Source organism: Suillus discolor (assembly GCF_016758755.1).
Source record: "Suillus discolor strain FC423 chromosome Unknown F5147scaffold_63, whole genome shotgun sequence".
In the NCBI taxonomy this organism is placed as follows: domain Eukaryota; kingdom Fungi; phylum Basidiomycota; class Agaricomycetes; order Boletales; family Suillaceae; genus Suillus; species Suillus discolor.
In genome coordinates this window covers 121,708-147,669 of record NW_024541310.1, presented here as the reverse complement: position 1 = coordinate 147,669, position 25,962 = coordinate 121,708, and the positions used below count along the sequence as shown (strand labels likewise).

Genomic DNA, 25,962 nt, shown 5'->3' with positions numbered 1-25,962 from the left:
TGAGATTGGACTCCATGGCGACAATGAAGACGAGCTAACAGTGGAGAAGAGATCAGACTGAGCAAACATCAGTCTCAGAACGTATCAAAGATAAGCATGCGAAACTTACAAAGAGCAAGATACTCTCCATGTCGTTCGTGTGTTGGTGGAGAAATTGTGGTCGTGTTCCGCTGCGACTTGTCCCAGAAACGATACCAATTGTCCTCGCCACTCATCGATTCAATCGTCGAGTTCTGGAGAACATCCAGCACTTTCTCGATGACATGTGCTCTGCATATAGAGTGTCGTCAGCTGCGATCGCTTGCCTAATTGAGTCGGCTGCTCCTCCGCTACAACCTCTTCTGCCTGGCTGAGACAATTTATGAGTTTATCATGGCTATTGATAGGGACTTACGAAGCACGAAGCACTTTCCTGTTCGTAATGTTCTGATGGCCGGGTTTTCGAGCTACAGTTCTCGTGAGTTACACAGAAGCATCAGAGCCTACTGACATCCATGATGGTGGCTTCACCGCTGAAGGTCCATCAATTTCCCTCTCCCTATCTTCCTGTTATACGGGTGACAGATATCAGGAATAGGTTACTTACTCCGAATCCTCCGGGGGTGCTAGGGTCTGTTCTGGGGTAAGCTGCTCGTCGGCACGGATGCGCTGGTCCTCGGCGCCTTCAGTGCTAGATGCTAAGTTTGACATGAGTAAGTGAGAGTTATAGATATTTGAATCCAAAATACAAGGCAGTGGAATTGTGAAGAGTCTAAGCATACAAATATAAGCAGTGGTGGCACACAGCAAGCTGGTTGAGCGCGTGCAACCATCATCAACCGAGCCTTGCCATGACAAAGCTTCCGGCAACAGAGTTTACGACACATCACGTGATGCATACAGCGGCTTGACTTGAGGGCAACAGAAGGGGCAACAGAATACCCCCTAAATATAGCAAGTCAAACAAAAGGACACGGTAACAGAAGGACCAACAGAACTTACATAATATCACGTGATGCATGCAGCGCTGAGGGCAACAGAATACAGGTACTCTATGAAATTGGTTCCTAGATAAACGCCTTTACTCCCCCGGTGCGCACAGTTTCCTGATGACATTCTCATTGATCCTCTTCTGCACACATATCTCGAACGGAGCAGCATATATGTTTGCAGTATCCGAGAAAGCAAGCGTATCAATCTTCGCTGCAGGATTCTCAGAAAGGCGAAAAGCCCAGAGAATAAGAGCCGTGGTAAGGTGATAAAGAGGGACCGATTCCTGACGTGCTGACCGGGACAGACTCTTATATTTTCAAGCAAGGTAGGAGAACGGGTTGAGTGACGAACGATGCTACTCACCGGCGGCCAAAACCAAAAGCGAAAAACCTGAGATCATCGCGCACAAGACCTGCATCGTCAATCCAACGCTGAGGGTTAAACTTGTGCGGTTCTGGGAAGACCTCAGGATCGTTTGCGATAGCCCTGAAACACGAGCGTCAAACATAAAGATGAGAGGACGAAAATGATTGCCTACTGACCAATGATTCACAATAACAGTCGCACCTGCCGGAATGAGGTGGTCTCTCCAAATTATGTCCTTAGTCGCACGATGCCCAAAGCCTGTAGTGCAGGGTTATCGTTTATTTACCGCATCATTACCACTCAAATAACAAGATGTACCTCCAAGGTTGACAGGTCTCCACCTGAAACTCTCAAGCATGAACGCAGTAACCTGTGGCAACATTTTCTGATCATTAAATGTCGGCACTAATCAGGAACTATTTCAGTCAGCAGATAAGTAAAGAAAAGGAATAACCTACGCCGCATACGCCTCACGACTTCATCAAGTTTCTCTTGTAGGTGAGCCTGTTCATCCGTGTGAGTGGTAGTAGCCATTATCATAATTGTAATTGCGGATAGTCTATAACAGTTGTCAATTTGAGAAGCAATGCAATGTAGGGACTTGCCGTATCAGAACCAGCCCCAAACATTCCTCCTGCAATATATCCCAGTTCCTTGTCTTCGAACTGATATTGTTTCTGGTGCTCTAAAATGAACCTTGCAAATGATGGCCTCGCAGTCCCTTCACGCTTCACACTGGTGAGCGAGGACATTTGACATTACAAAAAATCACGAACCATGTGTCTTCGCACCGCATCCGACTGCCCGTTAAAAAGAGCCAGATCATCTTGGTGCCATGCCTTCAACTGACTCAGCCTTCAGGTAGCCTGGGATGAAACGCAGGATTGGATACGTATCCACAAGGTATGCTCCCGGCTTCATAGCTTGACCAAAATGCACAAGAGCTAGTGTTCGTACCGCATGGCATGACCTTGGTGGTTCTTTAGATCATTTAAGATATCCAGAACCAGATTCTTCGCGTGACTGGTCTGGATGGGCTCATAGGTCTCCGCAACCTTGGGTTGCAAGCCTGCATGCAAGACCCTGCTTTACATTCAGTCTGATCGCCTTGTAGAAACAAGATGTGTACCTGCGCAGCAGACGCAATCTCTCACCACTGCCCGCAAGGACCATTTTCAACCCATCAGATAATGTCTCTTGCGCTGCAATAGAACGCGGTCGGCAAGATTTGCTCCCTCTTTATCCATGGTATCTCCCGCAGCCTATGAAGCCTATGACGAGACTCACTTCGTGCCTGGCTAAACGATGAATTGCTTGATACTCACCTGATGACGCCCCAGTAGTAAGCCATCATTTTCTCGCTGGTCTGCAAATAGTTTACTGCTACCTAGAGAACCTCCATCGAAAAATATCCGAATTGCTGAGGACCATGTTGGACAACGCTGATGGTCCGGTCGAATCCGTCCGCTGATTTAGACCTGTCTCAGTGGACCAATTGCATGATATGATAGCGCCCAGAAATATTTGAATACCGTTTCGGCCAATAGTTCCATCTCATCGTCATCCAAAAAGGAAGGTAGTGACAGCCGTGAAAACCACTGGTGTATGATGTCGAGCTACGCTGTCAACAAAGGAAAGTGTTTTTCCTTGTGACTCGCAGATGTTAAATGACCCTCAAAAGACAGACATGAGCGTTGAACGTTGAACGTTGAGCCATGGTGGTCAACAAACGATGCACCTATATCACGTCGTCAGTACACATCATACGTCCCTACACTACGTAAATATTACAAATTGCGGTCCTCCTCATCCGTGTCAGATGCTCCTGCTCGACAAGCCCGTCAATCCATTGCTTAATAATGCTCACGTCCGGCACAAAGTGACTCTTCACAGCATCAATCGTCTCATTCTTCAATTGCTCATGTGAAAGCTCCTTCGCTTTCATAATCCGCACAATCGCTGCATCCAAATAGTGCTTCCGGTCTCCCTCGATGTGCGATTGAGTCCGTTGGTTTTCCTCGGCCTACAAGACAACCAACCGAATAAGAGGTGTAGATGCGCTTCATCGCAAGAAGAGAAACCTAGCGTCTCCTTCGCCTAAATAGAGTTGATGTGCACCTTCGCCCACGGATCGGTGAACTCCGGATTAAAGTAAAAGACGGCGTGATCGTTCACGTCCTTCCCTACTGGACGCTTCTTCAACACCTTCTTGTTCGCCCATGCCAGACTCTGCAACGTCCTCTTCAGCTCCCCGTCGTCTATTTTGGAACTCACATCAGTATCTCATAACAATCGTGAAAAACGATAATTGCACATACGCGTCTCTTCTAGGATGTATCTATACCGATCTGTCTCCTTGTTCAAGAGAAGCAGCACGACATCTTGGTATAAGCTGACTGTGAGGTCTTTAGGACCAGCCGCAAACCGCGCCTTTACCGTAGCTGTCCCAAGCGAGTGATCCCAATCGAGCTTATGCCCTTGGTATTTGATCTTGTAAAAAGTTGTGTAATGATTCAGATCTGCTTGCATTTAGTCATTGTCATGAGCCCACGCGGACACCGGAAACCGTACCGCTCACTGAAGAAGGCAAGTCCACGTGTTTTGTTCGTGCAAGGAACGGCCAGACGCTGCGTTGCAAAACCATGACAGAGAGTTGCTTTGCGGAGCTGTCATCCCTGATACGAGCGTGATACTCCCGCATGATATCTTGTGAAAGCGCAAGGTCGTTAAACATATGATCTCCCATTCCAAACTCTGGATCATATTCTGCCCACCAATGATCAGCATGCGACTTCAAAAACAAAAAGTACCCTATCACATACTCTCTTTGAGTTTCTTGAGCATGGCCTTCTCAAAATCATCAGATGCACTGCGTTCCAGCAACAATCTCTTCGCTAGCGCCCGATGATTTTCACGAGATCTTGAACTGTTTTCTAGAGCATGAATATATCAGCGCAGGTTTGGGGAAAGAGATGATGAGACACCCGCCTGGACATAAGCCTTGAACTTCCGGAAAAGCACGGTCTACCGATGAAAACAGCGCATACGCTTTCTTCAGGTCAGCAGTGCCCTTGCACTCCATGAAGACTGCACAATGTCAGCACGACGACTCCATGAACCCAGTCACACTAACCTTCTTTAGCCATCCACTCTAGCCTCACCTCAAACAGCGCCCGAATAGCAGCATCCTTTACAAGCGCGCTCGTACCATCAAGCATCACATCCCTTGCTCTACCCTGCTCCTCATTCGTCCGCTGGTTGCAGTGCGCAAGGAATACCTTCGCCTTGGCTTTCTCAACCTCGACCATCTGATACGATTCTTTTGAGAAGTACTCCCGAGTCTGCTCGACGAAGTGTCGCTCGAAGATGGCATCGTAAACGTGGTGTGTGATGAGGTGGGAAACGAGCTCTTTAAGGAAGGGGCGGTGGATGTGTACCTGCCTGGTTGATGGGTGAATGTTGTGTATAGGCAGACGAATGGAATGAACATCGAAGAACGTACTCTTCGTTCCTTTCCCATGTGACCCCATGTGGAGATGCCTTTCTGAAGCTTTTCCACGATAAAATAGCTAACTATGCGCTCTCTGAAACGAGTGAATGCGAGGTCGCTGAAGTTCTGAGCGTCAGCACGTGCAAAGAGTTCTCATGAAGGAAAACTCACTGAATAGAAGGAAGACTAGGATTCTTGAGCACATAATCACGATCGAGGTGGGTAAGGAGTTATTCCAGCAGTGCCTTGACATGAATCCGTGAATCAATAACTTGGCGAATCCCAAAACTGATTGTATGTCACTCACCACTTGTCCCTCGAACCATGCACACGTCTCGACGAAATGTCCGATCCGCTCTACACCCTCCTTTCTCAAGCTCTTCAGCCAGCCGATTGACGCATCTATGGATTTCGGCTTTCAACATCTCATACAAGCCCTCGCCCCCCCCCCCCCCCCCCCAGCAACACACATAACGCCCCGGCATGCGGTGTAGACACCCTCATACGTTGTACTCTCAACTCATTGGATCCTTTCTCCAAGAATGCCCTGATGCTGCGAAATAATCGCACAAACAAGTTATCAGAAACCTTGTTCAACGCAGATCCGACGACACCGCCTACAATGCCCACCATCCTAACATGAGCACCACACCTCAAGAACAAAATGGAATGCAAACCTGCAAAACCATGGACTTGAATCCTTACTGGGCCACCTCTGTCGACATTCTCGCCTTTGACACTATCGCGCGACCTGGATGCAGAACCAGAGTCAGAGTCAGAGTCGGCGTCCAAACGTGGGGTTTTGCGTGGATGAGATGCCGACTGATTATCAACGTCGACTACTGTAGACCGGTAAGCTGTAAATGCCTTGGATGTATCTGAAAATGTGACCAGGCTGATCAGCATCAGTCATCTCGCAATTGATTCTAGTTTGAAAGTTACTTCGGAAACCTTATTATGTAAACTTGCTAATTGACAGAGATGCACACTGCTTAGCTTCACCGATTATGCCTTAGGGATGCGCGCCGACGCCTGGCTATAGTCACATTTACTACACGCGTTTGGTTTCCTAAATATACAGCGAGGCTATTTCTCGAACATAATTGAAAATACATACATATCAATCATACAGTACCATGGCAAAACTCCGAAATCCAAACAGCATTCTCAACCTCCCTGTAATACACCGATGCCAAGATGTCAATGTCATGGAGTATTTCCTGTACTACACACCACCATCAGTCGACACAGGTGTACACTCCTGGAATACAATCTTAGTCATGACAGTTGCTCTGTCGGAGTCAACCGCAAGCCTAGTGCTGTGTTCTCGAACGCTGAGGACGAGGCGCGGTCCCAGTAAAAACATCTGCAAGAGCGAGGAAAGTAGCGCAACAGCGTAATAAAGCTCAGCTCCCGCAGGAATTTCGTTCTGCACAATCGAGCAGCAGTCAGATGGATATGAGTCAGCAGTGGATGGGCCCACCGGTAGATTTGGAGAGGCGAAGCTAATGCGGAAGAAAGCAACAGCAACAAAGCTGATGTGCGGAACTTCAGCATTAAAACGATGAGTCGCTCATGTTACAAGCTCACCTTGCAAAGTAAAATACGTGACTTTTTAATAACATCGTGAAAAAGTCTTCAATAATTGATCCTGTCGATAGTCGTTCACGGAGATGCTTTATAGCAATATGGACTGAAAGATACAATGCAAGGGTTTCCCATACAGTGCCGAGTATCGAAGTGACAGCTGATAGAAGAAAGCTATTCCCCTCGTAATTGCACTGATGAGTACCGGAGAGAACGAGCTCCTCTGTTATTTGTCTTGTAAGCCTGACTCTCTGAAGTCCTTCGTGCGTGACCAAAGCTTACCTCCTGTAATATGTGTGCCTTGTATTACCGTGATTACTGCGCTAGTAATCGCCACGGTAAGGAAGAATACAACGAGGAAGATGAGCATTTTTCTCGATCGCTGATACATGGCATGCAACCGAGCAATCATGATCACTAGCATGATATTTCAGCCAAATTAATAGCACTATTCATATATCGAAGCCAAGTAGCTCACCACCCAGGATGATGTTTGCGATGGTAAATATCCACCATTGTTCGAAATCGAAAAATATGCCTGCAAGACAATCAGCAATGAGCATTATATGGGACTAAGTTCGATCTCACAGCTGTTCAGATGTTACATTTTGATCAACGATATCGAGAATGTCACTCACCCCTACATGAGAGAATCGTGAGTTGGACGATAATGGGACGCATTGCTCGGATTACTCACAGCATCTGTCACGTAGACTGTCGTGATACTTGCTACATGCCACAGTTTGATATATGTGAGAAGACATGAAGAGTCGGAGAGACACCCGGTATATCGAGGCTGGTTACGAGAGATGGCTTATTAGTACAGTGCTAACGTGTTGGCCTTGCAAACATACACAGCGTATATTATTTCACCATAGCGCAGCTGGAGTGTCGTAAGGTAAGCGCACTTGCCAATTGTAACTTGGTAAGGTACGTACAGCAAGATACCAGACACTCATGACGGACCAGTGTCGCTTCTATTTCGAGTTCATATCGAAAATCATCCAGTTGTCCTTGGACTTCTAACATAGTACTGCGCTCACCCAGACTAAATGTATTTCTCATCCAGTATATGGCTAAACCGGATGGCTGCCGCTACCTGCGACCAGGTTGGATGCGTGAATGTGACTTCCGCTTGGAGGTTTAGTTGAATGGGGTGACAGGGTGATGCTTACGGGGCGCGCCCGGAACACCAAATAGATAGACTTGCCTACTGGCTGCCCAGTTGCTGCATCCCACAGCCGCACAGTGCAATCATCCGATCCAGTCGCAATGCGAGTCCCATCCGGTGAGAATGACAATGAGTCAACGTCACCGGTGTATCCGGTGATCACGATCTGAATAACCGTCCAGTTGATATCGCGTCCAGATGCCTTGCAAAAGGTGTTCGGAAAACGTTCTGGATAGTGCAGAGTTGACGAGCGGGAACGGCAGTGCTGATACATAGAGATGAGGTGTGCTGTACAAGATGAGGACGCCGAAGAGTTGAATAAATCTTTGCACGTCCATTGCAGCGGACGATGTGTCTTCGTGTCTGGTGTGACCCTGCGATTGCGATTGCGTGTTAATATGCGATCTGACACTCAATAAACATGTGCTCACCTTCAACCACTTGGCAATAAGCGGAAACCCGGGGACTGCACCGCTAAGCACATTCATAAGCCCGAGTACCTCGAGCCAGAAAAACAGTTGCTCATGCTCGAAGAATGTTTTTGTTTCTCTGGTGAGTTCTGGATCGAAGTGAGTTGTTTGCACATGCTCGTTCTCGCAGTCCGGGGTCTTCGGAGTTTGGGAGATATGATGATTTTAGATATTGAAGGAAAGTCCATGCTTCATCACTCGAAGTGATGCGAAAGCAAGGTCATCTTGTACTTTCGACACGTCGATGAAAATTCTCCACTGTGTGATTGGTCCGTCAGGAAATCATGGAAGGATGCATGAAGAGGTCGGATGGGGGTAGATGAGTTTGTGGGGCCACTGAGGGGTCCCATATGTTCGACCATGACTTGCACTTCGTAATACTTGCTGTTATCTGGAAAATGGAGCCGCATGGCGTTCACGGACTCCAAAGGGAGGGGTTCAGATGCGCCCAGGATTGTCCCATCACGGAACGAAATCTCCTTAGCTGTTTCTACTGAGACGCAGAATGTGTGGATTTGTCCATTCGCATGATCTCTGTCAAAATAAACTGATACATATCATACAATAAGTGTTCCCGCTCAGCGGGATTGCGGGACACCACAGCATCGAAGGACTCGATTGGAGATAAGCCAGGAGGGGGTGCTTTGATCGATTTACAAGCAAGACGCACCCACTCAAAAAGGCCATCGGCTTTCTTAGCAAGCGCTGCGCACTCTCTACCCCCCAAATATGAAAGCCCTTCCAGCTCATTTGATATGTGAGCGTGAATGTCACCCTCCATGGTGGCTGGTGGAATGTCGTCTATAGATGCCCATTCAATATGCTGAGCACCTGCAAGCTCTGCTTCTATATCGTGGAGTGGGCGAGAAGTAACGATGATCCGGAAGTTTTTCGGGAGTTTCGTGATGTGAGTGAAACTTTAAAGTTAGGTTTCGAATTTTAACCGGCGAGAATGCGCAGAAGGTTGCTGCATGTCTCCACTGCTTTGCCACTTTCGTCCAGTGCATCAATAACGATCACGACAGGCCTCACGGGTGACCCAGAAAGCTTCCCTAGCGGTTCCGTAAGAAGCTTCTGCCACTGCTGTACGACATCCGCTGAAGTCTTGAGCATTTGCGTCCTGGACTGCATCCGGCGCTAACGCTCGTCTCATCTCCGGATGACGGTCGGCCAGGTCGCGCGTGATAGTGGAGAAAATTATTTTATGGCGATAGTCTCTGTTTTGGTCGAAGTAGTATCAAGACTCAAGCTGTTTCCAGTCCTTGACCCATGCTCATGATCACCATCCCTCGCTACTGCTCGCCTGTTTACAGCGGTACTAAGTGCCTTGATGGTTTCCGGTCCTTGATCCATGTTCATGATCGCCATTGCTCGCTGCTGCCCGGAGTCTGTTGACAGTACGTAAGTGTCTTGATGGTTTCTAATCCTCGACCTACGCTGATGATCGCCTAGTATTGACAGTGGGTAAGTGCCTTGATAGTTGCTGGTCCTTGACCCATACTCATCATCCCCATCCTTCACTGTTGCTCGCCTGTTGACAGTATGTAAGTGCCTTGATGGTTTCTAATCATTGACCCGTCCTCATCATCCTCATGCCTCCCTGCTGCTCGTTTGTTGACAGAACGTATGTACTTTTGATGGTCTCTGATCCTTGACCCATGCTGACAATCGCTTCTCACCTGTTGAAAGCAGGTAGTAAGTACCTTGATGGTTTTCTGTCTGCAACTCATGTGGACAGGTCTTACACTTACTGTTCTTTTTGGCAGGTGGTGCGTGTCTTGATCACATCTTGTATTCGGATGATGCTCAACAGTATTGAACGATTGTAGTCTTAATGATAGGAAGCAGCCACCATTATCGTCCTCGAGTACTCTACGTTTCTCCCGTACAAGTCGAAGGGCTCGGAGCTCGTGGAGTCTGCCGTGGACTACTACCTGAAATCCCCCATGGTTGTCACAGTAGCGAAAGTAGCGAAAGAGATTTGTCGTCAAGACCACCATGGAGAGGAACTGGGAAAGAAGATTCTCGAGTTCATCCTTGAAAATCGCTTGTGTGTAAGTCCCTCGCCTTGTTGTGAACCTGGAAGTCAAATTTTATCAACGGCCTGCAGCAAAGGACTCGACAGAAAAGAAGTAGACAATCCTTAGACTCCTCTTACGATCATGATGTCGATTCCCCTCAGTATTTCCAACTAAGATGTACTATAGTAACGTAGCGAAACCAGGCGTGATCTGGTCCTTGTAACGCATATATAGTCGAAGTACTTATATCCTGCGATGTATTTGATTCCACATTCAATCTTACGTGTTCCTTTGTACTGATCAATTAGCTTGTACTTTGCATTGACGTGATTATCGCTGCCCGCCGTATAAGAACAAAGCTTGAGCATGAAATTTTGAAATCCTGCTTGTGTCGCTCAGGCTTAGGTGTTCCACCGTCATCCCCAAAGTGTCATTCTACACCTTTGAACACCCTGCTGCCTCCATGTTCTCACTCACCCTGTATGTGCAATCAGATGAAACAGAGCGACGGAAGTATTCCTTTGTGCATCCTGTACGAAAGCTGGTGCCAGGCCCTGGACTAGCCATTGAAAAGCTTGGTGCAAGACAGTGACGAATTAAATGTTTTAGAGGTATCGGTGGATTCAGACTATTTGCGTGAGTGATGAATATCTCTTGTAACTGACTTCGAACTTGATTTATTCGACTCGGAGAAGACGCCCGCCGGAAATGTGTTTTAGATACGGCGCAGGGCGGAAGGTATGTGATCGACATGCATTTTTGAGGGTGTATATTCCCGTGGTGTATTACAGCTCTGCATTCCTGTCGAGTTTATCTCTGGTAGGCCACTGTAATGCTTGAGCTTGAACATTTAATTGCCCTGTTATCAGTCCGATTCAGTCGTCATGGGCTCCAGTGATCGAGTATTTTATATCCTACAATTCTAACATTTACGCTGAGGTTGGTATATTTATCCTTCAAGATTGAGCCATTGACTTGCCAGTACTGCGCCTATTATTCAATTTCGTACGATAACTGTTTTCCCTCCATAACACCAGTACGTACATCGACTTTGTTTTCGGCCGTGCACGCGGCTACTAGAAGTCGCAGCGACTAAAACTCCCTTCATGATACTCTCAACTGCTGATCTATGTGGGTCCCCAGCCAGAGTCGATTTCTGTAAGATAGCAATATTTATTCCATGGAGGTTGTGCATTCAGATGACTGCGATGAAAGAAGGGAGAGTCATTGATTCAAGGCAAATTATGTGGTCAAAGGACTTGCAGAATCTGACATCACATCATCTATCACGAGGATGGTGGGCTCGACCTGGAGTGAATTCGGCAGACAATACTTCGACGCGTTGTTTGCGTCAGGCGTGTAGAAAGCCGTATCTCAGGCCTGTATCATTCCACTCACCACATAACGGTTTGCCTTCAAGACTCCAAAGACGCATTGTCCGTCTGCAAAGCGTTTGGGTCCTCGATCATACGGCGCAAATCGTCATACAAGCCCTGTACGGAAGATAGGGCAGCATCAAATAAAACCTGATCTAGACTGACACCATAAAGCACAAGGGAATCTTTCCTCCTTTGCATTGATTCCAAAGCCCTATACACACCTCTTGTGAGTCCGGTTAGCTTTTCGTGAGAACGCTAGAATCCAAGCTTCGCAAATTATGCCTTGTCGCCGCCATGAGGGCCAGTAGTGCGCCGACGTCGACGTTTGTGTAAACTCCGTAGCGTGCGTCGTCCCATCTCACCCTGATGAATGCCTGCCACCTCTTCTGGGCAGGGCCGAGAGGAAGAACCTTGTCTGAGGGATTGATATATGCGAAGATCCCAGCAAAGTAGCGTCCGGCAAGCCGAGCGTAGCGTTTAAAGACGTCCTTGGCTAGAAAAACGCAATGCTCGAAATGACCATCACGGGTCAGACGTTTGCGCCACTCATCATTCTGTAAAAGAGCAAAAATAAGACGAGAGTAGCAAGCATCTCGGCCTTCGTGAAACGAAGTGTCGGGTCCACTAGCTTGGACTGTCTGGTCCTGCGAGTGATTTGGACGTACGGCAGTCAAAATAGCACAAGAAAGCTTGTCCAGGAGTGCTGCATCCACACCCTGTGGTATTGACTCATTTGTCATAGATGACAATTCTTCTCGAGCATCATCAATGGCTCGTAGTGCAGCATGTCGGACACGGGGAGGTCTGGCGGGGTCCATGCAACGGATGAGCGCTGTGATGTAGGAATGACGCTTGGTGGAGCTCCTTAGATTGGGCATGGCACTCAGCGCAAGCAGAGCGTCACCTACAGTTTCATTATCTGCTGTGGTGTTTGCTTCTTCCACTAAGTAGTCGACGAGCCAGTCAAAATCTTCACAGCTGGGCAGGAGCCCGTCACTACGCCGCCACCGGAAATCATCGTCCCAAATTAAACTTTCTTCGTCTGGAAGCCCAAAGAAATAGGAATCCCCGTGGACAATGAGTGTTCTCAAAGACGTGCGTGCATCAGCCTTATGCTTATGCTTCTGTCGATCGTCCGCTTGCTGTGTGTTCTTGAGGTGAATGCAGGCGTTACGGCTGTCCATGAACGCATCACGAATGAAACGGCTCTTGCCTCCCCAACAATCACGGATATACGTGGCTTTGTAGCGAAGGTCAAGAGGTATTCCCAGCGACTGGCTACAAAGATGGGCTATGGCCTTGCCACACTTCACAAATACCTCTTCCATTTCATAGCGTGCTCTGAGATGATCGTTTAAGCGTGCACAAATTGCGGAAACATCAAGGTTCTGCGGCCATTGCACGAGAGGTATCATTGCAGCCGCAGCCTCGACAACTTCTGGATGAGTGGACGTCTCTAGTATCCACCGGATGGCTGACAATTTAACGGATGCACCACCAGGAGTGAAAGTCAATCTGCCTGGCAGAAATTTTCTGCAGATGGCTCCCATTAGTTCAGCTCCTGGTGTTCGGACGCAAAATTGTCACGAGGAGAGCGCTTGCGTAAAACAGCATGCCAAATGCGGTGGAGCAGATGACGACGCTGGATATCGTGGTTTGCTGGGTCCACATGTTGGCGCTGAGTGATAAGCCGAACAAGAGAAGCGAGATCTGGGGGAGCACGAGGAACCCCTGCAAGATGGTCTGGAGCTGAAAATACTCCATTCCATCCAGTTTCCTCTGCCTATGTATGCCGCGTTCCTCAAGAGACCCTAGCCCACGAGCTGCCTCATAAGCGTTGAGCCATTGCTTTCCCAACACAGCACCGAACGCAGCCAAGACGCTGAACAAGAGGCTAGCATACGCAAGCGTTTGCATCCAGATAGTCGAAGAAGGATATGGCGTGGAAGAGGAAAGACTGCTGATGTCATTTGTAGTGTTTGTGCCGTTAGCTGTCATTTGGATAAGGTGAAGCAAGAGGACGTTGGTAGTTTCGCCTGGGTTAGGCTGCATTCCGATGATAAAAATGGAGTTGACAGCTGAGAATAAACCAGCCTGGTTCGCCTGTTAGATTTGTATTGATAGATATGAACAAACGCACGAAAGTTAAGATGATGCCCATATCATCATTCGCCCGCTCTAAAAAGTCATTATCGTACTCGGTCGAAAACTTGTCATACGTCACCCAAAACTTCGATTCGACGTCTTTGTTGTTACGTTCTTCAGCGATAGGAAGCCCTTGTCGTTCGTTGGGGATCTGTTCATCAGTGTTTGACCTGTCGCCCAGCACAATCAGACCTCTAATGTTTCGCATTGATTGGTTGCTTGGCACTTACACATTCTTAATGGGGCTTCTCACGACGGCCTCTGCAAGCTTCTCGCTCGTTGGAGGCGGCTTTCCAGTGATTCCATCGCTGTAAATCCATTAGTGTTACGCTCGGCCCAGTCTAGCTTGCCACTTACTCGCTTCTGAGGCTTGGAGTGTCAGTGTCGATGGGTGCGGGACAGCGTCGTGATGACGTGCCTTGCATGTTTTTGTCTGCGGTGATCATCGAGATGTTGAAGGCGTTAAATGGGAGAGGTGGTTGGTTGGTAAAAATGAGGCTCGAAGTGCTGTGCTGGCATCAAAGTAGTTACACATTACAGAAGCGCGCAAGCGGCCACAAGATGATAATAAGGAGAGGATACTGAAAGCGAATTGAAAGGTTTCAAAAAGTTCGGTCACGGTGCATGGCATGAAGATAAACCTAATAAGTCTGGCTAGCATTCATAATTTCATGTGATTGCGTCTAACATTACACTCATTTCCGAAAGTCTTGACTCACGTGTTTGTGGCGGTTCAAAAATAGTGAAAACATCATAATTTGCCTCCCACCGCTCTATACTTTTTGACAATACACAAACACGTGAGTCAAGACTTTCGGAAATGAGTGGTACTACATCCTTAGACTCCTCGTACGATCATGATGTACGGTCATCAACGGAAAGAATATTCGAGTTCCTTCCAAGCGCATTCCCGCTGGCATCTACCTATCTGTCAATGTCGACTCCTGGAGGCGCTCGAAATCAGCCATCAGTGTCTTATCATCTGATAAATCTGTAGCATGGGGGAATACTGTCATTCTGTAAACCCAATGCAGGCTTTCTATTGGATTATAGATCATCACACTCCTTACCTGTGTTGTCAGTGAAGATCAGGGTGTCCTATGAGCTTGGTTGAATGCTAGGTGGATTAGAGGACTTCAAATGTTATGGAACGAGCTACTGGATCATGGAAATGAGCCATTTGGTGGGTGATTCACTTCTCGTTCATGCACATACACTAAAGTCTCGTAGATATATCCTTCTCACCCGTGCTCGGCGTCCACCCTTTCCTCAAGCTGAAGGCCGCCATTGTACATGCTTGCGACGATCAGGAAGATACACCTTTGCATGTGGGTGACGCTGGTATCTGTCCTGTTAGTTTTGGCTGACAGAATGCAAACTGCAGTCCTTCGTAGACTGCAAGATTGCTCGAGGCACAGATGTGGGCCACGCACGGTTTGCCACATACACGATGAGCAAGACAGTCTCTCACCTGAACGACACTGTAGAGCATTTTCAGCTGGTTCTGGACCAGTGTCCCATCAGCCATCCAGACCATGCAACGGCTCTCACCAATCTTGCGTGGGCCCGCCTTATAGGCTACATCCGAAATTATCTTCAAGACATTGTTGCCGCCACCTCCCTCTTCCGCGATATTGCATCCGCAGCGTCATCCTGTTTATCCCTTACTCACCAAGATCTTTAGACCTATGAGCTCTCTTACACCGAGTCCACACCTCTCAGCGCTGTATGTCTACCCCATTATTCGCGCACCCTATCTAACATTCGGGAGGCCTACGACATTTAATACGCTGTGCTGACTCTTCTATCTCATCCTTACAAATGCTGATCACCCTAATGGTCGATGGGAATATTGTTGCGGATATTTGATGTGTTGGATTCTGTACGAAACACCGTCGGTGCCGGCAAATTTTGAAGTTACGCATCTATCTTTATGTCATCTTAATTTTTAAATATTCTCTTTGCATTTAATACTAGACATATAAACCTACTATCCCTTCCACTGCAATCGGCACCCCACAGAAGTCGGCAGTCACGCTTTTTCGCAGGGTTTGATGTGACGGAATGTGACTACTTGTAACAAAAGCGTAACGTTTTCCTGCCAAAATGTGTGACCTGCCGACTTCTGTGGGGTGCCGATTGCACCGGAAGGGATAGTACTCCTAAATGTTGATAACCCTGATGCACTGTTAAATGATCTGCCAGGGGACCCCTGGCACCGGAATGGGAAAAACCCGTTCGTTCGGTCCCTCCGTTGATGATAATATACGAATGCGAGGCTTCGAGCTCGATCACTCCGCTCGATTTTCTTGGCTGTTTCTCTCTTTATTTTTCGCCGCTGCTCGGGTAAATTTCTGGATGTCTTCGCTGTTCTCTGACCTCGTCCCCCCCCTTTCCCTAGGCGGACTTGAACAATTTCAATGGCACAGGCAGCTCACCCGGCGCCCAGCGTAGCCATCACTCTCACCTATGACAATTTTACGTCAGTGGGAAGTGCCCCCCTACCCGATAACATGCCCACTGTGAGCAGTGTACTTGCGGTGGTTTTGATCCCGATCTTTCTCGTCATCGTCGTCACCTGCCCTTGGTGGAAGCCCAAACTCCTGCCCTTTGTCCTCCGTGGATGCTGCCCTTTCATTATGGTCCACTCGGAGCACGATGACAATATCCCGGACATTGTGGACCTGGCATTCGCCAAGTTGGACGCCACCGGCACCGGTCCCAAGGAGGTGAGCCCATCCGCCCTGTATAGTTTGCATTCGGCGCACTGATGGACCACACGCACTGTTCCCCAGGATGCATAAACTTTCAGACGGAGAGAGTTTTGCCATTTATGACTCAGAATACATATACGTTGGAGTACTGTGTTACAGCTATTTCCAAATCGATAGGCCAAATTCCATTTTACAAACTCACCGCCTTTGTTTAGGTTTGGAGCGAAACAAATATTTCTAAATTTGAGCATGATGTTGTCGGGCTACTCCATGTCGTTTATAAGTGTCAGCCCTGCTAAAGTTTTAGTTCGTCTCTGGCACTGGCAAACAGTGACATAGTACGACAACGATGACAATATATTTCAGCTCTACTATGAGGGTGAAAGTTTTCTATGAATCTCCTCATTGCAATCAGCGGCGCCCTGTAGTACAGACCACCTCATGTAGAAAAATGTCTGGGGCGCGCTCGACACAAGTTTCAAGCTGTACTTGTGACCATTGTACCAGGGTGGTCTGGCGCAGGTTCTCACACTCGGAGTCCCACACATTCATCTTTCATAGTGCAACTGCGGACGGTTGCATTTCAAGAAGGGGGCAGATGGAGCGGGGCGTCCCATCGGCCTAGGCAGGTCCGGGCGCAGTAGCAGGAGTCCTGGTTCATAGTCGGTAGTCCTCGTGCGTGTTGTAGCTGTCCTCGATAGATAGAGCCATAGCCTCCCGCTATAGAGGCTGAAGAGGACGACTAGCTTGCAAGGGCTTTTGAATGACAGACCCTGTGAGCCATGAGAGGCAAAGGGGCATAGCTATTTTGACGCGGTCCTGCCGCCCCTGCCACGGTCGCGCCATTCCTATATTCTATATTCAACTTCCAGATCAAGTTGGATGAGTTCACTCTCGCTATAATCTCTTGCAGAAACCCATTCATCAGGAATTCCGAGAAGATAGAGTTTCAGAAACAAATTCTTTGTCTGCTGGCTGGCGGGCTCAATACTTCTTCTCCAGAATTTGGGTGCGAGCTCTTTTGCAGCGAGCAGGTAGGTAAGCGGCTCGGCTCCCATTACTTGGCTTATACCTGCAGGTCTTCTACCAACAGAGTCATATTGCCCTGGCTGCATTGTTCTCCCCGTCAACACGGCTTTTATTATGTCCATGGAGTTGAATCTCACTCCAGGCACCAACGACACCATGCATGCCCTTCTCATGCAGCTCATCCAAATTGGACTCGGGAACTTTACTGCAGCAGAGTCTACTATCGCCAGCATATACCTGGTCGCCGCCCACAGCCAATATAAGGATCCAATGTATTGCCTACATCAGTAAAAATACATGTTACTTAAGCTGCCTTAAACAGACTTAAAACCCACTTAAGTGACTTTGGCTAAGTCAATCTACTTAGTCAAAATTTCAACTTTAACATGTTCACAAAAAAATTGTTCAGCTATTCTAATATACATATTTTGTTGTGGTTTGCACTAAAAAAGAATAAGATATCCCAAGTGGATGATGCAGGAGAGAGTAAACAATTTCTAGCAAAGTCAGCCAAGTTGATTAAGTAACGTGTACTTTTACTGATGTACACAAGCTTGTTCTGTTTACTCCTGCTTTCGGTGCTGTGCTAGGCAAGCACTGGCTTGGGTGCTACAAGTCACACAGATATGACTGCTGCTCGGATGAGGATGAACGAGCGGAGCACAGACAATGGAAGTTTAATCACATGCATTTTGAGGCTGTCATGCAATCGTTCTCTCTTCTCTTTGGAATTGCCCTCAGCACCAATATGTGATACGAGCAGTATAGTATCGCCTGGATCGTCATTGCAACCGTGGTCTTGGGGTTTTTGTTTTATTCCCTGATGGTGATGGCATCTTTGGTATCTCCCGCATGTCCATTTCAGATGTCAATGTCAATGATATTGTGCATATTGCATGACAGTAAGATCACTTTCAAGTCTTGCTCATTTCCAGTCTGAGTCAAAACTGCAAAGGTCCTACATCCAACAGTCGAATTCGCCTCCCAGCATCTTAAGCAGTCAGTGCACTGTGCTAAATTCCATTCTCTTAAGCATGCGCAAAATCTTAACCATATCTTGCTATGTGTGTTGCAATGTCGATTACATTGATACCTACATTTCTGGTGTTTTATGCATTGAATCTCATTATCAGGACTAGTGGGTGACATTCTTTGGTACTATTGCATAGCACACCTAGCGCTCACATCATTCTAGACTCTGTACATCAGTAAAAGTACACGTTACTTAATCAACTTGGCTGACTTTGCTAGAAATTGTTTACTCTCTCCTGCATCATCCACTTGGGATATCTTATTCTTTTTTAGTGCAAACCACAACAAAATATGTATATTAGAATAGCTGAACAATTTTTTTGTGAACATGTTAAAGTTGAAATTTTGACTAAGTAGATTGACTTAGCCAAAGTCACTTAAGTGGGTTTTAAGTCTGTTTAAGGCAGCTTAAGTAACATGTATTTTTACTGATGTATGTGCAGCCTGCTCATTCACATTCCCATCAACTAAGCCTCTCCAGCTGCCTTGAGCCGCTATACCTCCTCGAAACTTCCTGCGTCAGATTATGGTGTTAATTATAAGGGTTTCAGCACAAATATTTGTGGATGTTGAGAAGCTGATTCCACAAGATCAGATCGACATCTAACAGCTCTTATGGCTTCTCAAATCCAATTGAGGATATCCATGACGATTCAGATATCAAATCTGGGAAATTCCATCAAACCAATTGCAATTGGCTAGCACTTACCTAGATCCAAAGCACACACTAGATCAATGGTTATGCAAGGAGGTGACTCATGATCAATTTGCTATATAGATATATGTGCATGTCTCTTGAACTGTAGACTCTAGCCACAATATTGTAAACATCTTCATTGTACTCAGGACAGCATCCTGACTTTAATTGCTACATGTGCTGTAGGCTATTCCCATCAACTCTTACATGCATCCAAAATTTTCAGTGGTAGTGAAATTTTGAGGCCTTGTTGTCATTAGCTTCTCATCCTTCTAATCACCTTGTGTGTGTAGTACTATTCACATGCCCATTGATCGGCCTCTCACTGCCAGGCACAGAAATTCAGATAACTGCCCTCAATGTCATGCCAGGATCTGGAACCATTCTGGAGTAATGCCATCAGGCACCTCCTCATTGATGAAGTGCATACTAAGTTTTCTATGCTTGTTCCCCTGTCTTGCACTGTGATGGTGCTGGAAATTATCCTTGAACACTCTAGCTCAGTGTATGTTTAGCTGGAGCATGCCCTGGCATATGGCATACTTGCTCATGACCCTTGTTGACTTTGGTCAAATTTATATTTTATGACAAAAAAGAATCAAATTTTATTGTATTCCTGATTTTGTTTACAGAGAAAAGTATAAATTGTCTCCACATTCAGTCAAACTCTTTTCTTTCAACTGACACTGTCTTTTGCATGATGTCCAAGAGGAAGAAAAATGTATATGCAAACAGAATACAGCATGATATAAATTAAAATCTACTCAGAATGTGATCAGAATGGAAGCTGTATGTTACCTCTGATGCCATAATGTTTGCTGTCTTGACCACCTCAGACCTAGTCAGCCCTTAGAAAATTATAAAAACAGTAACCTATGTTCCTTGTATTGGATGCCAAGCAATCCAATGAGTTATTGGCCAAAAGATCCAAGAATGGGACAATGAGGAAGGAGGACAGTGTGATTATTATAAAGAGCAGGCAGAAGATATACTGGATGCTAAAGCCTCAAAGGCTTGACTGGCTAGGTTATACCAAAACTCTATATAATTCTTCATACTTCCAGTAATCTGTTGTCAGGTGTAAGAGATAGCAGGGGGAGAATGTAGCAAACAATCAACTGACCAGAATCACATTGATACCAGAACATGTAACCCAAATGAATACCAGGACAAGGAGTATCAACCATATTCTGCTGATTCTCCAGTAAGTTTGTGAAGAACCCTATATATCACATCAGTATGCTTAGTTATGAGAGCTTATAGGTTCGGTACCACCAACAAAACTCTGCTTATTCCCTTGTCCTTCACTGTTTCCTTTCTAGTTCAGATATCATCCAGATTAGTCTTATCACTTGTTTCCGAACATCCCCCAGAATGTGGACCTTAGAAACATAATGGTTATTGGCAGGTCATGTGGTCTTCATAGAGTAATTAGACTTGTGGTCAAAGAAAACACTACCAATAAGAATCGGAGCCATAGTTGCATAAGAGGAATCAATGTGCCATCAACTCTTGCCCAAGCTGGATATGAATCTGACTGCCACTCACTTCTTGGCTATTTCTTTGGTTTCTGTATCTATCAGGCCATGAAGTCCAGAACTATGTAGAACAGCAAGCATTCATGACTCCATTAGCAAAAAGGTCAAGTACCATTTGCACCTACTCACACTATATAGCGCTACATGGCCCCAGTTGCACAATATAGCATATGACTAAGGTACATGTTACTATGTAGCTCCCCGTATCATCTACATAGCATCCTGTATCACATGCGCTCACAATCATAGCAATATAGCTGAAAATACAATTGCAACAAAAAATGGTCATGAGAGGCACTCAAATAATTCTAGGTCAATATACTTGTTCAGATAAAACTGTTCTGGCTCGTCGACGACTCCCTCGTGACTGAAACATGGAATTAGGTGGTATGGACGAAGCAGTAGATCAGCCGGCAGAACTACAGCATTCAGTTGGTGCTGGCGTGACAATCTAACCAGCCAGAAGGTTTGTAAATCATTATCGAAAGTCTGGAGCAGCCGAAATCAATGAATATAAAGGAGGGGGTGCGGGAATGTACCAAAACACAAAGGAAGGGTAAATATGGCCTTGATCTCTCCAACAGGAAGCCCTGACTCCAGTCAGAAAATTATGCGCAACATAAGACAAGATTACTCACCTGATATCACCTTGCCATTGTATAAAGCTCTTTCTTCATGAACAGCGCAGTGTTGAATCTTGCTGGTACCGGCAGCTTCCTTGGGTCTTTGGACATGACCACTGGCAATGCACGGACCATTTGTAGACATCAACGTGTTCTTGCAGATTCAGATTTCCATGTGATTGGATGGTCGGGGTGTGTTCGTGGATAAACATTCGAGAGTAGGGATAAATAGTGAGGCACCATGGTGGTCAATCAAGTGTTGAATTGGCATATTGGGAAAATGGCAAGTTTTTGGGAGATAGCGACGTGTGGCCATCAGCATGGTGAAGCGGTGTATCTGATGAGGCATGACATTAAACAGCTCTGGGGCGCCAGGGTCACTAGGAGAGTCGGAGTCTGAGTCTGAGTTGCTAATAGCCGAATCATGTTCACTGGCGGCTGAATCCTCATCAGTAGCACATTGGGATGCCCACCACTGCAAGTATGCATCTTGAATTTGCAGAGATTCTTGCTGTCGCAACCAGGTGGTCATTTGTATGACATAATCATGTTGGTTACTTGCACAGTAAGCTCGTTTGGCAAAATCTATGTGAAGTCGCTCTGGAAGCTCAGTATTGAATCCATCTGCCTCCCAAACAAATGAATAGACTTGGCATAGTGAATCATTGAATGAATCTTCGGAATGTTAAAGTGTTCCCACACTCCAAGCTCGATGAACTAGGGTTGCCAAAGTTCAGTTCAGTTTAGGGACTACTTTTTTTGAACCTGAACTTGAACCTTGAAGGTTCCACTGAACTGAACCTGAACCTGAACTGAACTTCACATGAACTGGTTCTGGTAGGTTCGGTCCAGGTTCAGAACTGGTTCAAACCTATGAACCTAGATACATAAAATATCAAAATTCTGCAATTGTTATCTGAGTCTATTCAGGGGTCCAGGGCTTCTTCTCCCACTTCTTTGCCTCTACAGCTGCAGATAAATCACCACAATCATAACTATCCTTCAAAATCTGCAGTGCCTCAGCATGCAAGTTGTTGTGCTTGATGGTGACAGTCAAGCCACCTTTGAGAATGAGCGCTCAGAAGAGGTGAATGAACCTTGGATAGCAAGATAATCACGGGCAATGGAAGACATAATGAGGTACTGCAAGGAATGATACTAAAGCATGTGTCAGATGAGCAATAATAAATAAGTAGAAATCATTACTTATACCCCACCACTTGACCAAATCATCCACAGTCTCAAGAGGGCTCTCAAGATAATGCTTGAGCTCTTGGTGGGGGTCACAGCCACGTTGTTCACGGTCCATACAGGCCTTTATTACCTTACACATCATGGTAGAGCCATATCCACCCCCCTTGACAGGTAAATCTGAGGGAGACATTAGAAGTGGTGGTATCTACATTACAATCATGCTTACCAGGTTTCGGAGGTGAAACCTCTAGTACTTCATTTGATGCAGCATTGGCTGCCTACACATTAAACTAACATAGTTCTTAGGGCTGGACACATCATAGCAAAAAAAAACTTACCACTTCCTTGAGTGAAATCATACCTGCATCATAATATTCTGGGTCCCATTGTTCTTTTGTATACTCGAGCTTGAAGTTGGGGTCCAAGGCTAGAACATGAAACAGTCAGAAAAAAACCAGGCAAGATATGACTTACCTAAGTTAATAAAAGAGACATTGATCTGGTCAACAAGGCGGTAATATTTTTTCAGCTTCTCGAGTCCCTTGTTCAAGGCAGTCTTGAGCTTCATGAACTTCGGCATACTTGCAAGCCTCTCCCAGCGCTCCTGAAGTGTCTCAAGAGTTGGAATAGTCCTGCCCACAGTGGGCTGATTCTCAGAAGAGAACATTGACTGGGCATCTCAAGGCCCCTACATAATAGGATATCAGCAAGGATATCAAAGAAGGTGTCACTCTTACCTTTAACACCTCTTCGATGAGGGACAGCATATTCCACTCCTCATCAGTGATTGCATAGTCAGCATACTTCTTACCCTTGAGCTTTGGAACCTTCGAAGAATGGTCCGCAATAGCACAAAACTTATCAACAGCCTCATAGGAGAATTAGCAAGTGAACAAAATTAGGAAAATAACACATACTGCACGATTGACAATGAGTCGCTCGATGAGGTCACACATGGAGCCCCATCGAGTTCGAATCAACTTGATAAGCTGGAGTGGGGCTAAGCCCTCCTCCTTGCAAATTATGGCAAAGTATGTCTTTGCTTGGGGCCGAAGACGGACCTATAAACATAGGTTACATCATCAGAAGCAACAAAAAAAGAGATACCTGAGGGATCAATGCCAGAACCTTCCAAAGAAGGTCACCTGGCTTGAACTCCTCTATCTCATCTACTTCCTCACCCTCAAGAGCAGGCTCCTCAAGCTCCATAGCATGAACCCAGTCTTCATCATCCTCATCCTCACCATTCAATTGACCTTTTGACTTTGACTTGATACGAGCTGGGTTTGGGCAGATCTCTTAAAGAAATGCCTTTGCTGCAAGGTGCATTGAGTGCTCCATATACCTGCCACCACAGTTACTCGACCATAAACTTAGACAACACTAGCCACATACCTAACTCGTTTTGCCAGCCAACAACGGCCATTAGGGTTATCAAACTCTCGCTGCAATACTTTCATTGCCTTATCATTGGCAGAGGCATTACCAGACATCACCCATCCAATCTTACCAGTAAGACCATAGCAGTCAACAACTCTGGTAATGATGGAAGCCATATTGGCACCACCATGATCACCATCAATGCCAGTGAAGGCCAGGGTCCTTGACTTGAGTTCCCAGTCAGTTGGCTTATCTACAGGTGCATCGATGTAGTGAGCAGTGATACCGAGGTAGGAGTCATATGCCATTGAGGTCCAGGCATCAAATGTGAGAGAGATCTGACCATGGACATCCTACAGAGGTCAGCCACAATAGCCACAATAGTACGAATATGTATGATACATACTTTTAAATGTTTTCGAAGTTTAACTTTGACTTCCTTAGCCTTTGCAAGAATCTCTTCTTGAAGCTTCTACGATGTGGGATGTCAGACTCAAGGGTTTGAGGACGTTGGTACCAAAGCATAGCTCGAAAAGGTCCCTTGTTAATGACCATAAAAGACTGTCATAACAATGATAAATGAATTCAAACAATGATAGACACAATACCTAGTCTTCGGTAACAACAAACTCAACAATATGCTCAAGTAAGCCTTCTTTTGTCCATCGAGAAGCGGGGTGAGCAAAGCCATCAAGCTTCGACTGGGTAGTTGATGGTTCAGTAACATTGTCGATGAGGGCACCCTTCGGTAAGGCCATGTGGTTCATGGCAATACCTGCAGCCTTGCATTTTGCCTGATAGATCAGACCATGAGTATCCCAGTTGCTAACACATAGATTAGAGACAGAATAAATTATAAAACATAATGACACACCGAGCAATGTGTTTGTGAAGTGTGGATACACCTCCCGTGAACCAGCAGTCCCCCTCGGTGACATGTCTTGCTTTTGAATTTGATTACTAGCGGGAGAGACGTGGACAAACAGAAACACATACTTGCAAACTTCACACCAGTTTCCGTCCTGTGTAGTGCTATCTGACATTTTTTGGCCTTTTCCACTGGTAAAAATAGTTTGAATATCATCAGTGCGTGAGTCATGTCCACGATGAGTGTGTTTCCAGATCTTTACAAAGAAGTGTTGCGCACGAATGCAAACAAGTGCAAAACAGATGCAAATGTTTGTAAGCAATTTGACATATATCGAAAAAATAAACACACCTGAGTGTGGAACAAATGCAAACAAACGAGCGCGAATGAAAACAAACACGAACATGTTGTGAACGAACGAATGCAAATGAGTACGGAACATATGCAAATGTTTGTAAGTAATGCGATGTATACATATATATATTGAAAAAAGAAACACACCTGAGTGAGAAACGAGCGTGAACGATTCAAACGAAAACAAATGTCGTGAACGAGCGTTCACGTGAATGAAAGTCCGAAACAAACGCAAACGAGTGCGGAACGAATGCAAATGTTTGTAAGTAACAACATACATATTTCGAATAAAAACACACACCTGAGCGTGAAACAAATGCAAACGAACGAGTGCGAACGATTGCAGTGCGAAGTGAACACAAACGAGTGCGAACAAACACAAACGAATGAAAAAGGAATGCAAATGTTTGTAAGTAACGACATACATATTTTGAAAAAAACACACACACCTGAGCACGAACGATTGCAGTGCAAAGCGAACACAAATGAGTGCAAAACAAACGCAAATGAATGCGCACGAACGAAAAATGAATGCAAATGTTTGTAAGTAATGCGACATATACATATTTTGAAAAAACACACAGCTGAGCGTGAACGATTGCAGTGCAAAGCGAACACAAATGAGTGCGAACAAATGCAAACGAATGTAAAATGAATGCAAATGTTTGTAAGTAATGACATACACAGATTTTGACCAAAAAACATACCTGAGTGCGAAACAAATGCAAACAAACAAGGTCAAACAAAAAAAGAATGCAAACAAAGAAGCGTGGGGCACAAATGTTTCACACACAAATGAGAATGAGGACAGGACGCAAGTGTGAATGCAAATGTGAGCAAATGAACGCAAACGAATGAGATAAAGGATTGAAGTCAGTATTATAGATGTAAAGGTAATAAAAAATGAACCTGCAGATGTGAGTGCAAATGCG

The 25,962-nt window shown here is 45.9% G+C and overlaps 8 protein-coding genes across 8 annotated transcripts; 3 read left to right on the top strand and 5 right to left on the bottom strand.

Annotated features, from left to right (window-relative positions):
- Nucleotides 1–506: 506 nt before the first annotated feature.
- Nucleotides 507–2,585, bottom strand: F5147DRAFT_754832 (cytochrome P450; the record flags this gene model as incomplete). Its single annotated transcript, XM_041440305.1, has 11 exons — nucleotides 507–546; nucleotides 1,080–1,277; nucleotides 1,336–1,458; nucleotides 1,515–1,596; nucleotides 1,657–1,743; nucleotides 1,797–1,897; nucleotides 1,966–2,066; nucleotides 2,115–2,193; nucleotides 2,296–2,421; nucleotides 2,468–2,532; nucleotides 2,553–2,585. The coding sequence occupies 11 exons, from the start codon at nucleotides 2,583–2,585 to the stop codon at nucleotides 507–509; spliced, it is 1,035 nt and encodes a 344-aa protein (XP_041288726.1).
- Nucleotides 2,586–5,863: 3,278 nt separating this feature from the next.
- Nucleotides 5,864–6,884, bottom strand: F5147DRAFT_363955 (uncharacterized protein). Its single transcript, XM_041429399.1, has 4 exons — nucleotides 6,698–6,884; nucleotides 6,419–6,638; nucleotides 6,312–6,363; nucleotides 5,864–6,257 (listed from the first exon to the last, which is right to left on the bottom strand). The coding sequence occupies exons 1-4, from the start codon at nucleotides 6,837–6,839 to the stop codon at nucleotides 6,054–6,056; spliced, it is 618 nt and encodes a 205-aa protein (XP_041288725.1). The 5' UTR covers nucleotides 6,840–6,884; the 3' UTR covers nucleotides 5,864–6,053.
- A 2,523-nt stretch (nucleotides 6,885–9,407) lies between these two features.
- F5147DRAFT_656206 (uncharacterized protein) lies at nucleotides 9,408–10,669 on the top strand (the record flags this gene model as incomplete). Its single annotated transcript, XM_041434080.1, has 7 exons — nucleotides 9,408–9,457; nucleotides 9,509–9,520; nucleotides 9,598–9,600; nucleotides 9,678–9,680; nucleotides 9,795–9,825; nucleotides 9,898–10,106; nucleotides 10,483–10,669. The coding sequence occupies 7 exons, from the start codon at nucleotides 9,408–9,410 to the stop codon at nucleotides 10,667–10,669; spliced, it is 495 nt and encodes a 164-aa protein (XP_041288724.1).
- Nucleotides 10,670–11,478: 809 nt separating this feature from the next.
- F5147DRAFT_714541 (uncharacterized protein) lies at nucleotides 11,479–12,692 on the bottom strand. Its single transcript, XM_041438478.1, has 2 exons — nucleotides 11,774–12,692; nucleotides 11,479–11,711 (listed from the first exon to the last, which is right to left on the bottom strand). The coding sequence occupies exons 1-2, from the start codon at nucleotides 12,638–12,640 to the stop codon at nucleotides 11,493–11,495; spliced, it is 1,086 nt and encodes a 361-aa protein (XP_041288723.1). The 5' UTR covers nucleotides 12,641–12,692; the 3' UTR covers nucleotides 11,479–11,492.
- A 606-nt stretch (nucleotides 12,693–13,298) lies between these two features.
- Nucleotides 13,299–13,704, bottom strand: F5147DRAFT_533929 (uncharacterized protein; the record flags this gene model as incomplete). The annotated part of the gene is made up of 2 exons (XM_041430125.1): nucleotides 13,299–13,550; nucleotides 13,597–13,704. Coding segments are annotated over 2 exons (360 nt in total), but the record flags the coding sequence as incomplete, so codon positions are not given.
- Nucleotides 13,705–14,741: 1,037 nt separating this feature from the next.
- On the top strand, nucleotides 14,742–15,285 carry F5147DRAFT_656204 (uncharacterized protein; the record flags this gene model as incomplete). Its single annotated transcript, XM_041434079.1, has 3 exons — nucleotides 14,742–14,784; nucleotides 14,832–14,953; nucleotides 14,986–15,285. The coding sequence occupies 3 exons, from the start codon at nucleotides 14,742–14,744 to the stop codon at nucleotides 15,283–15,285; spliced, it is 465 nt and encodes a 154-aa protein (XP_041288721.1).
- Nucleotides 15,286–15,907: 622 nt separating this feature from the next.
- F5147DRAFT_839708 (uncharacterized protein) lies at nucleotides 15,908–16,516 on the top strand. The gene is made up of 2 exons (XM_041444246.1): nucleotides 15,908–16,330; nucleotides 16,397–16,516. Exons 1-2 carry the CDS (start codon nucleotides 16,022–16,024, stop codon nucleotides 16,403–16,405), a joined length of 318 nt encoding a protein of 105 aa, XP_041288720.1. The 5' UTR covers nucleotides 15,908–16,021; the 3' UTR covers nucleotides 16,406–16,516.
- Nucleotides 16,517–20,039: 3,523 nt separating this feature from the next.
- F5147DRAFT_656203 (uncharacterized protein) lies at nucleotides 20,040–21,369 on the bottom strand (the record flags this gene model as incomplete). Its single annotated transcript, XM_041434078.1, has 7 exons — nucleotides 20,040–20,141; nucleotides 20,197–20,295; nucleotides 20,622–20,672; nucleotides 20,741–20,785; nucleotides 20,853–20,868; nucleotides 20,934–20,978; nucleotides 21,260–21,369. 7 exons carry the CDS (start codon nucleotides 21,367–21,369, stop codon nucleotides 20,040–20,042), a joined length of 468 nt encoding a protein of 155 aa, XP_041288719.1.
- Between the last annotated feature and the right edge of the window lie 4,593 nt (nucleotides 21,370–25,962).